Below are 16,990 nucleotides of genomic sequence, written 5' to 3'. Positions count from 1 at the left end.
TTTCTCTCCAGCTAACTATTCTGTTTACCAACTGACAAAAGCATCTGCCTGGGCATTTTATCCAGAATCATATGTACCAGGTCCGTCTCTCTCATACCCATCCTACCAACAAAACAAACCCAAACCATCCACCTCACCCTCAACTAATTATCTCTTTTCATTTATTTTTACTATGTGCTTTCTATGATAATTAAGATATAGATGATAATCAAAAGGGGGGCTAATATTCTATTTTCTAATATATCTACTATGAATAATACTATCTTGGTTTCTTTTCCTTTCACTATGAGAAAATACACCAACAAAAACAGCTTAAGGAAGCAAAGGTTAATGTCAGCCCACAGTTCAAGGTCCAGTCCAGATGGTGAAGCCCAGGCAGCAGGAACTTGAAGACAGTGTTATATTGCAAACACAATCAGGAAGCAAAGAGCAATGAATAGAGAGGCATGATACTGCTCAGCTCCCTTTCTCCATTGTATACCCCCAGATCCCAGCCAGGGAAACCCCACTGTAGGCAAGTCTTCCCATTTCAGTGAACACAATAAAGACAATCCTTTGGAGGCACACCCAAGAGGCCCACACCGCAGGTGAGTCTAGATTCCATCAAGCTAACAGTTATCACCAATCATCACAGTACTAAAACAAGAAATGAGAGCCAGGCCTGGTTACACATGCCTGTAACACGCGTAACTGCAGCACTGGGGAGGAAGAAGCAGGAGGAATCTCCAGGTCATGCCAACCTGGCTTACATAGTGAGACCCTGTCTCAAAAAAAGAAAAATGAAGAAGAAAGAATGATAGAAAGGAAGGAAGGAAGGAAGTTGTATGTTATATATGTATGTAGTCATGATTCCATCACAATGTAAAAACTTAAAGATTTTTCTGATTGCCATTTACAGGCAGTCTTTTACCAAATAAATTATTTTGGGTAATAAAAGAAAGCCTTCATAGTGTGATTTAGTATGTATATCCCATGTACCACACACAGGATGTGAATATGTATGAACTCTGGGGTGCTTGCTGGGAAACCAACATAATCTTCCCTGCCTGGATCTCCTTTGGACCTTTTAACCTGGTCACAATGTCACTGAAGAAGTCAGAATAAGACCATTTGAGAATGAGGATGCCAGTATCCCTCCATCCTAGGAATAAGGGCAGTCATCTCAATGAGGCAAGAGTCAATTCAGAGGGAGCTCGAAGTAGCATGGAACTCCTCGATTGGGGCTCTGTACTTAAATGGCCTATAGGTCTGAATCCTGGCTCTTCCATTACTCCTCTGTGACCTTGGGCAGATTATCTAACACATTTAAGTTTTCTAAAAGGACCTAACGATAGTACAGTATATACCACCCAGGATTGTTTTAGAGAGTAAAAGTACAGAGGAACCTGGAACACGGCGCGCATCCATTAATGTTCCCTGCTTCACTCCCAGTGCTATGACAGTAGCAGTGTAAAACAGCTAGTAAGGGACGAGAAGGGTGGGTGGGACTTCTCACAGAGATTTTGCTGTGTAGCTCTGTCTTATCCTCTCTCCTTTTAGCTCAGAGAGTCCTCCACTCCAACTCTGAAAGTTGATTACCAGCTCCTTGGCCATTATGAGAGTAAATAGCTTAGGAGATGCTGCAGGAACAGCTGGTAACCCTGGAGAATGCCAAAAACACAGTGTCTCTGCCCTAAGGAGGGAGTGATCTGAGAAATCTCAGATACTGTTGGCAAGTCTATGATGCTCTTATTGTTATTAGCAATGGTATGAATGCTTGGAATGATAGATACTGGATTCCCCTGCCTGGTTTAGAACTTAGAAGTCTAGTGAGGGATTCAACCTTCTGGGAAGATGACAGCAGGATCTTGATCCCACTGCCACTTCAGCAGCTTGCTCCCTCACGACAAGGCACATTTCCAAACAAGGAGTCGGGAAATCCAGACCTTAGGTGAAAGAAACACAGGGCCACGTATTTTCCAAGTGACTTTAAACAACTTCTGTCAACTCTCTCTTAGTTGACGTGTCTGAGACAGGAGGATAGCTATAAATTCTAAGCCATGTCAGACTACACAGGGAATCCCAAGGCAGTTTGTAATCTGAAATCCCACCCCATCTCAAAATTTAAAAAGAAAGCAACCCACACAGACACATAGATACATACACAAACAAACAAAACAAAAACAAAAGCCCAATACTATGTAAAGCAACCAGTTCTGTTGTGGAAATCTACAATATTTTGTTCTGTTTTTCATTTCTTTTATCCAATTGTGTTGAATTTAAGGTGTGGTTAAGAGACATACTTTAAAAAATATCAGAGTTCTTAGTTGACAATGTACCTTTCAGATGGGTTATCCCTCAGAATGAATATACCCATTTGTGCCTTTGACCCAGAAGTGAAGCCAAAGGCTATATCATACAAAAGCTTGGCATGGATGACAAGGACTTAGGAAGGGCAGACTTATTTTGAGCTCCTCCTGACTGGCATGAACAGAAGCTGACTAGAGAGCTAAGATGTTCTCTGTGAAGGAATCTTGTCCTGCCATCCATCAGAAAAGTTAGAATCAGCAGGGGCCCAGATGAGGCAGGGATTGCCCTGATTTGGAGGTTAGTGTCTTCAAGCCAATGGCAGATTAAGAAGTCTAGTGTTTTAGGGTGAGGCTGAATCACATTTCTGGGGAGGCCCATTGACTGTCTTGGAAGGTTTCTGATACTATTTATTATGGTTTTATTGGTATTTGTTACTGCATATCAACTAAGCATGATTGACACTTGACTATTTTTCTCCTCTCTGCATTTTCTATAATTATTTTCCCCTTATTCTTTCTGTATATTCAAAACAACACTTCAAAAATGTCACCCTGTCTAGTTTTGCTAAGGAAAAGCTACATGAGAATGTGTATTGAGTATTGGGGTATTGGGGCCCAACTGGGAAGCCAGACATATTGTCGTCAATAGAGACAGAAACAATCACAAAAGTAAACTGAGGCAGGGTATTTAACTGAGCTCTAAATGTTTCTCCTCTCCTGGCCTCTCAGGGCCGTTCTCTTTTCAAGATTCGCGTTAGATATTTTCTCATTCACTAAGTCTTTATTGGGAGTCTCCCATGTTCCAGGCTAGATGTGAGGGTGTAACAGTAAAGAAAACAGAAAGGGTCCATTCTAAAGGAGCTTTTGATCTAGGGGCAAATAGACAAAACTATGATAAATAGATAATTCTATACTGTAATAAAGGGCATAACAAACTATACACAGAAGAACAAAACGGTGACTAGAACTTTTCTCTGGAGGGAGCTGGAAGCAACAAATCTGGGAGGACATTCTTGAGGAAGTAATGCTTCATCTGAAAAGACACCCACCGTGTGAGTTGACTTAATGAGGGACAGCTTCTCAAACTAATCAGCCCCCTAACTGAAATTCAGAACTGAGGCAAGTTGTACCTTTTTACTATAGCCCCATTTTCTTTTCTTTCTTTTCAATACCAATTCAAATGTTATTTGAGTAACATGGTAGGATTCAGATCATCTGCTGACCAACTCACATGAGTAGCCCACACGAGCTCACACCACAGAGCCAGGATCTCATTGGATGAACTTGACTATGCTCTGCACATTCACAAGGCTTTTGGCCACCATAAACACATCTGCATCTTTTATTTTATTTGATACATAAAAGTTTTTGATTTCTTCAAAGAAAATCCTTAATGAAATCAGTATGAAAGGATGAATGGCTCCAAACACAATGTTTTGGAAATGCTCACTGCAGTTTGGGCAAATGCCATAGCCTCAGGACACTTTTGAGATCAGAATACCTCTTTGGCGACTAGAACCTGAGATTTACATTAAAGAGCACGTGGATGGAGGCATTCTGGGATACTTGCTAGACAAACATCATCACGATTCAGTTTATTTTACCTAATCTGAATTAATAAAATATTTGGAGCACCTTCCCCTTCACAAGAATGGAAATATGAGCTCTTATAATAACGATGATGGTGATGGTGATGATGATGGTGATGGTGATGGTGATGATGATGAAGAGGAGGAAGAAGAGAATGGTGATGATGGTGGTGATGAGGGGGATGATGGTGATGATGGTGATGAGGATAATGATGATGGTGGTGATGATGATGATGATGAGGAGGAGGAGGAGAATAGTGATGATGGTGATGATGATGATGAGGAGGAGGAGGATGGTGGTAGTGGCGATGATGATGGTGATAAGGAGGATGATGGTGTTGATGACAATGATGGTGGTGATGAGGATGATGATGATAGTGGTAGTGATGATGGAGTATAAGATACTGAGGACTCACTACCATATGTCAGGCACTACTTCAATAACTTCACATGGATTGTTTCATGTAATACTCATAACAACCATATGCAGTTATTCTGCTTGGAGAGATTAAGAAATTTTCCCATAACTAAGCACAGTAATAACAGTCCTCACATATTAAACTGTGGTTTGAACCCAGACCCAGGAAGATAGCGTACATTGAATGCCAGTTTTCAAATGAAGAATTTATAAGTCACAGAGGCTACATGGCTTCTCTGACGTTATAGAGACATTTCAAGGTCCTATATATTTTCCCTGAAACCAGCAAAAATGATGGTTATAACTGATTATATAAATAGCATGTTGCCTTAAAATTTCCTCACAAGTGCTCAACCTTTAGAATAATCTGGGAATTAAATCAAAAACTCAATGTTCTTAACCCACTAACTGAATCAGGATTTCAGGGTATAGGATACATTTTCCTTTTCTCTGGTAATGTAGACACAAGAAGTGTGGAGAACTGTTATAGGAGGCTGCTTGTTGCGTGTTCATTCCCCGGCCAGCCAGACTCCCGAAATAATCACACAGAAACTATATTATTTAAATCACTGCTTGACCAATTACTTAAGCATATTGATAGCTAGCTCTTACATCTAGAATTAACCCATCTCCATTATTTTATATTTTACCACGAGGCTCATGGCCTACCCTCAAGGTTCCAGCTGGAAGCTCACATCTTTCCCCTCTGGCAGCTGCATGGCGTCTTGCTGACTCTGCCTACTCTCTGTATATATCTTTTCTAGCCTGGCTATATTCTGTTAAGCCATTGGCCAAAAGCAGCTTCTTTATTCATTAACCAATAAAAGCTACACATATACAGAAGGAGTTCCCACACCAAAGAACTCCTTCTTAGATTCTTGGGGGCAAGAAAACTGAGGGTCTGGGGGAAAACTGGAAATAAAGAAAGATTACCAATGGTTGCCAGGGTTAGTTAGGGTTGGTGGGGAGGGTTGAACAGATAGAGTGTACAGGGGTTTTAGGGCAGTGAGCAGATTTTTATAGGATCAAACCTATAAAGCTAAATATGTGACGGCATACATTTGTTCAAACCTATGTATAATGTTGAGAATGAACTCTGACATAAACTATGGGCTACTACTGATAACAGTGTGTCCACAGAGTGACTTCAGTTGGACCATTGTGGTGGAGGATATAGAGTATGGATAAGGGATAGAGGGAAAACCTTTGTCCTTTTCTCTTAATTTTATGGTGAATCTAGAATACTTTTTTAAAAAGTTTTTTAAAATGTAAAAAGAAGAGACTTGAAAAATCAGACATCACAGGAAAAAAGGCAAAATCATGAAAAAAATGTGATCAATCATTAGCAGAGAGGTTGAAAAGACATGCTCCAATTGCATTAAAAATTCACAGAACCCAGGTCTCCTCAAAATAGTTCTGCAAAGTACATGGAGAATTCCAGGCAGTAATATGAAACATAAGTCCCACTGATGCCACTGAACATGCTTCAGCTGGCTGAACCAAAGGAGGTTGACATGAACTCAAGGCTCTGCCCAAAAACTGGAGAGCACAGAGGAGATGGAGACTCAGTTGCTAAGCTGGCCCAGATGTTCACATGTTCTGCTCCATTAAAATGCCTTGGATGAGAGGCAAAGTACATTTGGCACACAAAGAGGAAGTCAAGGGAGGGGTGGGACAGGACACTCAGCCTCCCTCCTCCTCCTACTTACCTCCCTCCATTTTCTCCCTCCATACAGTTTCTGGAGCAAAGTCTCTACAATGAAAATATGACCATCGGCCTTTCAGGCTGCCCAGAACCAAACCATTTTGCCATAAGTGTCCATTTCTGAACTCTGTCTGGGAGTTAACAACACTCTTCAGTGATTTGGTGTGAAACCGATCAAGTATGCACAGCACTTACTGCAAGGCTTACAGGAAGCTGTAGACGACAAGTAGATAGATAACCCAACTTTCGTCTCTAAAACAGGTCATGTGAGGAAAGATAGGTGAAGGAAGTGATGTCTAGAGAAAGACAAGATCCTAAGTTTTCCACATTTGAAGAGCCAGGATGGAATTCTCCATGAAATTGGTATAGCAGCTAGTATATAAAAGAATCTGTCTCAGTGCAGGAAGACTTTAATATCTAGAGTGTCCGAATGTTAAGATGTGGTAGCAAACTTCCTGACACTGAATCTAAGTGACCTTTCGTTAGAGCTGTTGAGAAGGGAATTCAACCATGGTTTGGTTGAACTCAGTGTTTTACAGTGCCTCTTCGAGTTTAGAGTCTCTTTTTGGAATATATCTATTTTTATTTTATGTGTACAGGTGTTTCGTCTGCATGTATCTCTGTTAATGGTATGCAAGCAGTGCTCAAGGAGGGTACTCAGCCCGACGTGCTTGGCATGCCTTTTCCAGAACCCATTCTGCGGACCTACATACAGACATATTGGGGAGTGTGTTTACCCTGCTGGTGCCCATTTTTCATCGTCTGATTTCATTTTTTTCTTGAGGTTCTTGGGAAATGGAACAACTGCATCGTAATGGGTCACACCAACTTGGGTACATGATTTGTTTGAACCTGGGGGTGACCTGATGAAGGTCTCAGATGCCCTGGAGCTGGAGTTAGAGACAGTTGTGAGCCACCATGTGGGTGCTGGGGATGGAACCCAGGTCTTCTGGGGTCAAGGCAAAGATTTTCTGAGTTTTTATGGGGGAGTTGCAGCTGGGGAGGCATGGTGCAGTACAGAGCAGACCTTCCTTGTGTCTGCAGCAGTAGAATGAACACGTGAGTTGTTGGACCTGAGGATTGGCTGGCTTCAGGTTCCGCCCACTTTGTGTCAGCCCCTGTGCTTGCATTCCTTCTCCAGACCCGTCCTGTGGCCCTACAGGCAGAAGCACTGGCGAGTGTGTTAAACCTGTTGGTGTTCATTTTCATCCTGATCCCTTTTCTTCTGTTGGAGTGCTGGGAACTGAAACTGCTGCTTTATAATGCTTCACACTGGCATGGGTAGGATAGGCAAGGGTGCTGGGGTTTAATGTGCTCATCTCTGTGTCTGTCTTCAGTGTAGGATCCCAGTTTCCAGGTAGGATAATGAGAGGGGGAAAGAGAGTTAGCCTGAGTTCCAACACTGAAAAGAACAAACAGGATTTCAAGAAAAACTTTTTAAGAGGCTCAGTCATGCTATCATGTTGTGTTTAACCTGAGAGTCTAGTTTCCAGCCTTGCGCCATGTATCCAGGCTCCTGAAGTTAGGAGCTTTTATTTGCCTTCAAACAGCTCTCATTCTAGTTCAGATGGATAGAAAGACAGGAAATTTGCGGGGAGATGTGCCTGTCACTCCAGAATCTGGTTGAAACCCTTTGCCAGCAGAGAAATAAAAAGTGCCGCACAATTAGCAATTGCTTAAGGACTTTCTCCCTTCACAGCTGTAAACACTGTAATTCTCTAAGACTCTTCACCAGACATCCCTAGTCAGAGAAAGGGCGTGTACTAAACTCCTTGTGCAACCCCGGGTGGCTTCTGGTTTTACCTTATCAGATTACAAGCCATCTCCAGAGCCTTTTTATAATTTTATTTATCATGATAGAGAAAAGAAGAAACGGTTTCTTAGCAACCGTTTTAGATATAACTCAAGAGTTAACAAAAATGTAGACATGGCTAATGCTAAAACAATTGAGACTCCTTGAGGAAGTCCCACCTACACTTGGGTCTGTGTTACTTTTAGTGATTGTCTTGCAGAGAAGCCCACACCCAAGCCCTTGCGTGAGTCTTTCTTTCCCTAAGCACCCTGCTTTCTCCTAACCCCCACACTTAAGCCTACATTAAAATATCTTTGCCAAAATATCCAACTTTGCTTCATAAATTAGCCCTAAATTTCTTGTCCGCATGGAAGCCATGAATCCAGACTTGAGGTCCCCCACGCGTTAAAAGAACTCCCCAGTTTGTGAGGGTGTGGAGCTCTGTCACTCATTTTCCGCGTGGTGAGGGAATACAAGGTGCTGAGATAAAAACAGAAGAAGGCTAGTCTGTGCTCGGCAAGTGTGCCTGACTGGGGAAGGAGAAGACGTTGGAATTGATTTTCAGGGATAGCTGAGGTTGCCCTGCACTCAGTGGGGAAAGCCTTCCCAGGACGAGGGCAAGGAGCCAGCCCAGAACTAGGATCATACTCTGTTGGGAAATGTCAAATAGTTTATGTAGACTCTGTAATGAACTGTGTCCAGGAAAGCGGTGATCATTGACACTGCCAACATAGTTTGAGGCAATCCTCACCTAAAAGCAGGAAATCGCCCGAATGCTACCTGAAGTTATTTTTGAAAACATAGTGTGGAGTTTCATGAACTGTCTGTCATTAAATATGGCCAACGTTGTATATTCCAAACTGTGAGTTACCAGAAATCTTGCTACACATTATTTTCCCTTGACCACCTTCTAAAATAATCCATTTAATGTCAGCCAAACTAAGTCATAATCAGGAGAGCCTATTTTCTGGAATGACTCAGAGTGTAGGAATAAGACAGGATGAAATATGTATCAAAATGACTTGGGGTCATGTCCAGTTGACTAGATATCACCAATGGGTGTGCGAAGGGACTTTTATCTGACCAGCTATAGTCAGATTTGGGAGCTTTGTGGAGTTTGTTATACCCAGATCCACGAAGTCCCCCCTGAACCAACAAGGAGACCAAGTCCTGTATGTAAAAGCAAAGAGCCTTTATTTTATACAAGTTTGCAAACTTGGTCTCTCTGTGTGTCCAAAGTATTGGAATAATTGGAGCGCCCAGAGCTCAGTTAGAATTGGGTTTTATAGTAGCAAAGGTGGGGGGGTAAAGGATTTCTAAGGTTTAGGACCCCTGATAGGCTGACATTTGTCTAGGGGTGTCCTCGTGAGCATGTGCTGGCAAGTGATCCTATCTACAACAGTTGGAACTTCAGGAATTTCCTTTGGATGGTCTGTTCCTGGGTGGTGCCTGGGTAATCTCAGTTTGTGGTCCTTCCTGCAACCGGGTATTGCCTCAGGGTAAACTACTGAGACTCAGGCCTGGCCTCTGTGGAGCCTATCATGGCTGGGTTCTACACAGTTCAATAGCATAAGGTACTCCTCAGATTGCAATGAAGTGAATTTGGGAGTTTTGCTTTATCTCCATTATAAGTGTAGCTGATTTGAAATGTGAGCACAATGCTTTAAGTTTAAAATGGCTAAGGTGCTTTTATTTTATTTAAGGTGCTTTTTATTTTAAAGTGTAATACCTTATTGGGGAGAACAGCAACAAGGGTTTACGTGTGTGGACTATGAACATAGAAGAGTATAAGGGGACACAAAATCTCCCACTTAAGCCGGACACCCAGAATCACAAGGAGCATTTGGGGGCACTTGTTTTCTTGTTACAGGTTAAGCTCATTAAAATGAGTTTTTTAGAAACATAACATTTCACGTCTACCACTTCCCTTTTGTATGTCTCTATGAGGATACCCTGCTCACTCCTACCTCATTTATTAAACTTCTTTAATGCTCTCAAACTAGAATGTTAAGGTTGCAAGCAGTGGAAAGGTGTGTAATTCAGACAGTAATTGAATATTGACAAAGGATCGAAATGAAATTCAAGTTCTGATACATCAATAAATACTACAAAGACATAGGTATCCTTTCTTTCTCTAGACCATCAAGTCTAAAACATAACACGGAGGATGTACCCAATATATATTGGTTCCTTGAATAAGAAGGAATGGATGTGTGTGAAATGTTGTTTATTCTTCCCCCAAAATTCACTGGCAAATGCCCTGTTTGGGTTAGACAATGGGATGCAAATAGCTCAATTGGGTGCTACACATACCTCCTGGGAAGCTACACGTGCCGGTCAATCTTTCACTGGTACTTGTAACTTCTCTGTGGGAACCAGCTCTTGTTAAGAGTTAGAGAAGGGACTGCTGGTCTGCCCAGTTTAGATCCTGAACTCTTGAAAGGACTCCAAACAGTCCAGCCTCTGCCGTAGCTCCCCAGAAGCCTCGCTCCCTGCTTCATTCTAACTTGTCCCTGTCCAGAGGCAGCGTGCAGTGGAGGCGATTCCTCAATGGAGAAAGACTAGAGGGAATGAGACAAACCCTCTCAAGGAAGTCTTAGTTTGTCTTAGGATGAGACAAACCCTCCGCCTCTACAGCAGCTGGTCCAACTGGAAACCTCAGATAAGACCAGTTCTGGCCAAAACTGGTTTGGCAGCTCTGGGGGAATGTTTCTGGCTGACTGACCCTCACAGCAGGTGCTGGTAGTTTTGAAAGAGAAAAGGGGAAAGGGGAGGTGGGGGGGGGGGGGGAAACTAAAGGAACTAAGGAGGGTGGCTAAATTCAAAACACTAAACTTTGGCTCACTTGCAAGTTTACACTTGGGGATTCTCATAAAATTTCTACCAGCCCACCAGCCTCAGTCCTTCCCTCACCCTCCCGTCCTTTGCAAAATAGTTTTGTTGCAATGCAGTTTGTCCTGCAGCGCGCTTATCGAAACTGCTGAATTCGGCCGAAAGCGACTTTTAGCAGTGTTTTCCCCCCACCGTGCAATGGTACTATTATTATTAAGGCTATTGAATCTCCGCTCTTTCCCCTCCTTACAGCAATCGCACTCCGGCTGTGATTGCTCGGGTCTGACTTCGCAAGTGGCGGTGCGCTTCCAAACCCCCTCATCCGCCCCTCGCCCGGCTCTCCCCACTCCCTCCTTTTCCGCGCCCAGGCGAGAGCAGCCGATTGGCAGAGCGGGGCTTTCAGGAACAATAACAGTGGGGGGAGCCGGGGCCCCGGGGAGCCTCCCCGCCCCGGCCCGGCAGCCGCTCACGCCCCCCGCGGGGTCCCCACCTCCGCGCCGCCCCGCGGGCTGACCGGCGCCCGGGCCCGCCCCCGGCGCCCACCATGTACGCCTTTGTGCGGTTCCTGGAGGACAACGTCTGCTACGCGCTGCCCGTGTCGTGCGTGCGCGACTTCAGCCCCCGCTCGCGACTGGATTTTGACAACCAGAAGGTGTACGCAGTGTACCGGGGCCCGGAGGAGCTGGGCGCGGAGCCCGAGAGCCCCCCGCGTCCCCCCCGGGACTGGGGCACGCTGTTGCTCCACAAGGCCCAGATCCTGGCTCTGGCAGGTGAGCAAGCGGGCCGGGAGGGGTGTCGGGTCCGGGCGGACTAGGGCAGGATCTGGGAGAGGCTGAGCGGCCGTGGCCGGGGAGCCACAGCTTGCTCTTGCCTCCCCTTCCTGCCCCTTGGGCTTTCTTTTGGGTACCAGGTGTCGCTAAGAGGCCAGACCAGTTAAAAAGACCCGAGGGTCCCCTTTGTCTTCCTTGCTTATCTGACACTCCGGCGCCCGGCTGTCAGCCTGCCTTCTCTGCCCTCTTCTTTCTGACTCTTTTGTATTCTCCTTGCCTCTCCACTTTCCCTTTCACGAGCTGCCTACCCTACTGTCATTTCTCCATCGCTCACCTTTACCTCTCTCACAGTCGCTTTCCACCTTAAGTTTCTCAAACTGTTCTTCCTCTCTCCCTTTAAGGCCACTGGTGTCTTCTTGGAGCTAGAAGCAATTTTAGGTCTTTTAGATGGGGCCCCTTTCTCACAGAAGGAATCTCTGACACCTTCTCCCATCTGGGCCATCTTTAGGACCCAGGAGGCCCAACCTCAGTGTACTGGCCAAGTGGAAGGGGGTCCTAAGGTAGCTTCACCTCCTTGCTCCTTTTTACATCTCCCAGAATGCTCCCTGAGAGAGAGAGAGATAGGGGCAAACAGTTTCTAGTTCAGGTTAGGGCCTTGCCTCCTGACCCTGCTCACACACAGGGTCAGGGAGAGGGGAAGGAGACAGACTGGCAGTTGGTCTCTAAGTGGATGGATAAAGATACATAGATTTGGTTGGTTGACAGGGCAAGCCAAGCTTTTTAGCCTCCTGTGCTGTGGCCCCTCTTCAAGAAAAGACAACTTCAAACAAAGTTGACCTCTCCCAGACACTTGTAGAAGGCTTGGGCGCACACCAAGCAGGGAAAAGGAGCTTACTTACCACTTCCATCTAGGGGCAGAGGCGTAGCTGCTGCTACCTCTGGGTAAGCAGAGACAGTTACCTTCCACCTGGAAGACAACCCAAGGTTGGGAACCCAATGAAGACTGTCAGGGTTTTGTGGTTTTGACACTTTTCCTACTTTTCCAGAGTCCCATGTTCTCTCTCCTTTAGCCTAAAGACGAGCCTAGCTTGAATCATAGTGGCTTGCCAAGGACCCCAGGACAAGCTGTCGGTGGACCTCAGCCTCGTGGCCAATTCCTTTCTAATACCTCTGGGAAGTAGGGCTTGTGGGAACGAAGGAGTAGAAGATTTGGAATGGATCAACACCACAAGGTCTCCTCTTTGATAGATTGAGCCCTTAACCACTTCGCTGACAGGCCCAGGGGGGGGGGGGCAGCACAGAGCTGTAGGTCCATTCACCCCACCAGACACCAAGGTCCAAGGGGAAAAAATGAGTGAGAGAGATAGGTTTTAGAGCGGAAGTCTTCATAACTGATTAGGTTTTGTTTGCTTGCTTGCCTTTAATTACCTAGGAGGGGATTAGGAATTTATTCAGCAAGTTGATAAGCCTAATAATTATAACTAGGTGTAACCTTAGCTTCTCTTTTGCTAGAAGAAAAGAGAGTATGCTTCTTAATAGATCTGCCGTACATAGATCTGGAAGAGCCCAGGAAAGTGGATGAGATGGGTGTCCTTTCCTTTTTTTGGAGATTGTTGATCTCCACTCAAGTATCTATTTGTCCATTCATTCAGCAAGTATAGATACATGTAGTTCTTCAAGAACTTTAGAAAGACGAGTTAGGCAGATGACAGCCTCTACCAAAAATCAACACAAGTTGCAATGTTGTATTAAGTTATGTACAGACTTGCATCCATACCTAAGAAACCTAAGCAGCGGCTAGAAACTCAGCAGAATAAGTGTGGTACTAGTTACAGCAAACTGAGTTAAAAAGTGCTTCTTCTCATCTCCAGTTTTTGTCTTCGGAGAAGAAAGGAGGGGGGGGATGGGTGCATGGCAGGGATGGGTGGGGACAGTAGCAACTTGAGGGTGGCCAGACTCCATTTTGGATTCCAGTAAGATGGTTAATTTTTTAAATCGAAACTGTTGTTCTTGGTGCAGACCTGATTGGAAGGGCCAGTGTGAACCTGGGAATTCATGTATCCTGGAAGGATTCTGTCTTGTGTGTTGAGCTTGGTGGCTCTGAAGCTTACTTGAAGTGTCTTCACCTGAAGAGTGCATCTGACCCATGCAAAGACCATGCTGTTGTCTAAATGCAATCAGCCTCCTTGTGGGGCTTAGGGACTCACACAAAAGTGGTTCCTGTAGGCTTTTATAGCCTTGCAATTCATAGGAGCAAAGTTCTAGTACAGCACCAAGTTTGGGGAGTTAGTTCCTCAAGAGAAAGACAGAGGTGACTTTGCATTTGTGGACTGCTCCTGCTTAATTAATTAGTTCTGACCTCAGTAGCGTGGTATCAGGAGAAGCTTCAGAACCACTTATGGCTTTTGGTGATAAGTGAGTTAACTTTGCCATGTGTTTGCCCAAGCCAACCACTGTAACTGTCTTGAAGTAAACCCTTTTCGTAAACCCAGGAAATGTCCAGCCAGCCGCTAGGGTACTTTGTACTTTGCCACCCACAGTAGCTTATGCCATGGTTTTAGTGTGTCAACCTTTAGCGCATGGCTTCCTCTGTTATTTGGTCTAGTACCCATTCATAGATATTGCCATGGTTCTTGTTTCCGTTTTATAGATGAGAACACTGAAGCTCAGAGAACTCCCTGCCGCCACAAACAAATAAATGGCAAAGCCAAAACTCCAGCCCGGATCTTCTAGTGCTTGGCAATCTCCTTTGTGAGGTGGCTGATGAACCAATACAACATGACATGGAAGGGGCCAAAGGGAAGGGAAAATGTCAATGAAATGTGTAGTCCCGGGCAGGTTTTCCAGCTGGAGAGAACAGTTAGTTTTGAGTATTCACACCCACAATGCTCTCCTTCCTCTATTACCCGACCAGCCTCCTTTCTCCAGGAATCAAAAACTTCCGCAAGCTCTCACTTGTCATCTCATTGACAAAATCCTCTCCCAGGAGCACCTGTCCCTTCTGAAGGAACAGGCTAATTCAGGGGTTGACTCCCCTGTGAGCTGTATTCTCTTCTTACTTGCATTTTTTGCCACGCAGCCTGTGAAATTGAGAACTTCCCCTGCAAAGCCCTGGCTTTTGTCTAGTTGCAATCCAGCCTGCTTATGGGGTTTAGAGACTCCAACTGGTTCCTGTAGGCTTTTGTAGCCTGACAATTCTGTCATTTTTCCTGGGCATCTATACTGTGTGATTATTGCTTGACTGCCCTAAATTCCCTTTGTGGTCAAGTGTGGCCTTCCTGTTTCTTACAGGCCAGACCCAGTGCAGTACTGCGTGGCTACATGAAGGCAGCATGATCACAATGATGGCCTGATCCACAGAAGACAGTCTTTTTAGGCCCAGCCACATGGGACTTCTGTGGAGGGGGCAGAGTGATGAAGACACAAACATTGTCCTCAGGGAGTGTGTAGGAACTGTTAAGCAGAGGTTGAAACCAGGCCCCAGCAAGCATATCGAAGGGACCAATTCTAGGAGAGTTTGGAGTTTTCTTTTCTAGATCTACAAGCACTGGCTGCTTTCAGTCTTACTGAGGCTCTCTTCTAAAGCCTGCGGCAGACTGCTAATTCATTACCCCAGTGTCCAGGCCACTGTCTAGACTGCATTCAGAATGTTCTAAACCACTGTCTTATCAATTGACTGCTCTCCTCAGAACCTTCTGGAGCTCCCCTATGGCCTGCTTGATAGAGCTTCAGCTTCTTGGCCTGACATTCATGTCCCAGTAGACCAGCCCCAGCCCCAGCCCCACTTCTTTAGTCTCACCCCCAGCCCTCAACCCTGCTTGCCCTGGACCTGAGGTATCTCTTGCTACTTTGTGGACACATACTCCCAGGTCTGCCACTGTGGAGTAATCTTTGTCTAACTCGAACCCTCTGTTAAAGTGAAGTTTACCTTCCATTGGGGGAAAACAGACTTGGAACCCGTTGTTGGTACAGCTGTAAGAGGGAGTGGGCAAAGTACACTGGAAGCGCCCAGCCTTAAGGGCACTGCCTGTTCTGCCTCTGCCCCCAAGGGAGACTCCCTCCTCAGCTCGCTTTGCACTGTGCTTGCGGGCTTTTGACTTGTAGCAGCTGAAGCCTGTTTTGGTTAGTCAGTGTTGCTGCCAGATAGTGAACTTCTCCAGAGCAGGGGCCTGCTGTCCAGTGCTGCACATCCACCTGGGCCGGGCTGTGCTGCGCTGCGCTCCTGTAGTTTGTGAAGGCAAATGCTTTTTTGTTGGAAGATAAAGAGACAGGAGACTTGCACCTCTACCACACTTGGTTTTGTTTTGTTTTTAGAACAGAAACCTGCGACGGACTTTTGAGGTTTCATTCAATTTTATTCATCTGGAAAAAGTCAACATTCTTTATCACTCCCTCAAGTAGAAGAAACCCCACACTTGGGGAAAATAAGTCCCAAAGCCACGTTCTTCTCGCTTTGGTAATTTTAGCTCATCCAGGGCTCAGGTCCCAGCTTGGCACTGTCAGTCCAAATAGATCACTTGCTCCAGAAATGCTTTGGAACTTCTACAGAGCTCGCAGCGAAGCAGGGGACTAGCCAATCTCACATGCAGAGATTGTTGCATGTCATCAGTGGGAGCATGCCAACCAAGGGATTGCTTTTTTTTTTTTTTTTTTTCTTAAACTAAGCAAGTGAAAACTTTTAATTTAGGTTTTGACATGTTCTGCTGATACACACTGGAGCAAAGACTGGGACTTGCCTGCTGTCATTTGTTGCAGATTCTACTGGAATGTTAATCACTGACGGTTGAATCTGATGTGAGCTTTAGTGCTCAAGAACCACACATTTGTTGTGTGCTGAAGAGTGCTTCAGGGGCCTGGTTAATAGGCTGCAAGGAGAAGTCCCAGGCAAGTTGAAGCTTTTGTTTTTATTTGGTTGGGTTTTTTGGTTTGTTTTTTGGGGCGTGTGTGTGTGTGTGTGTGTGTTAATTTGTTCAAGAGCACTTTAACTTTTACATTTAAAAATATCCAAAAAAGTAGAGTTCAATTTGATGTCTTTTCTCTAGGAGGAAATTTTCTTGCCTGTGTACCTTTGTCTAAGCTCTTCAGACACAGAAGCTATGTGTACCCTTGTTACCAGAAAATCATATAACCTGAGAAGGTTTCCTTGGCCCACTTAAGTTCTACTGGGTCTGAATTCTATCATGTGGTCTAGCTAAATGCTGGGAGGTAATGCAGGAAGAACAGGGGTTGGTATTGTCTGGCTAAAGATCTCAGGAACCACCAGATTCCAGGTTCCACACATGCATATCTGTTCCAGATAGAGCTGGAGGAAGCTACTCAAGCACCCGTTCAGCAAGCGCTATAGGTTCCAGACAGTGGACTGTATTCTCCCATGTGTCAAGACTGTAATGTCAGCCCTTAGGAAGCTGAGGCAGGTTCATAAATAATAGGCCAGCCTAGGCTACATGTACAGCAAGACCTTGTCACAAAAACAGAAAATCAAACACACACACACACACACACACACACACGAAAATGAAACTCCTCGAGACTTGGCAGTTGCCTGATTGTGATGCTGTGGGATGGTGATGTGACAAGAGACGGTGATCTGGACCCT

At 44.9% G+C, this 16,990-nt stretch overlaps 2 protein-coding genes across 2 annotated transcripts in view; both read left to right on the top strand.

Moving 5' to 3' along the window:
* The window catches only part of Agbl4 (AGBL carboxypeptidase 4), a 1,010,368-nt gene that overhangs the window by 770,800 nt on the left and 222,578 nt on the right, over positions 1-16,990 (top strand). The gene's annotated exons all lie outside the window — the stretch shown is intronic.
* The window catches only part of Bend5 (BEN domain containing 5), a 44,469-nt gene continuing 38,636 nt past the window's right edge, over positions 11,158-16,990 (top strand). The window contains exon 1 of the mRNA XM_038333741.1: positions 11,158-11,394. Within this exon, the coding sequence (XP_038189669.1) occupies positions 11,169-11,394 (226 nt within the window). The 5' untranslated portion in view covers positions 11,158-11,168. The remainder of the gene's footprint in view (positions 11,395-16,990) is intronic.

Source organism: Arvicola amphibius, chromosome 6 (assembly GCF_903992535.2).
Source record: "Arvicola amphibius chromosome 6, mArvAmp1.2, whole genome shotgun sequence".
NCBI lineage: Eukaryota > Metazoa > Chordata > Mammalia > Rodentia > Cricetidae > Arvicola > Arvicola amphibius.
Note: the sequence above shows the minus strand (reverse complement) of the source record. Positions and strands in the feature narration are given on the sequence as shown.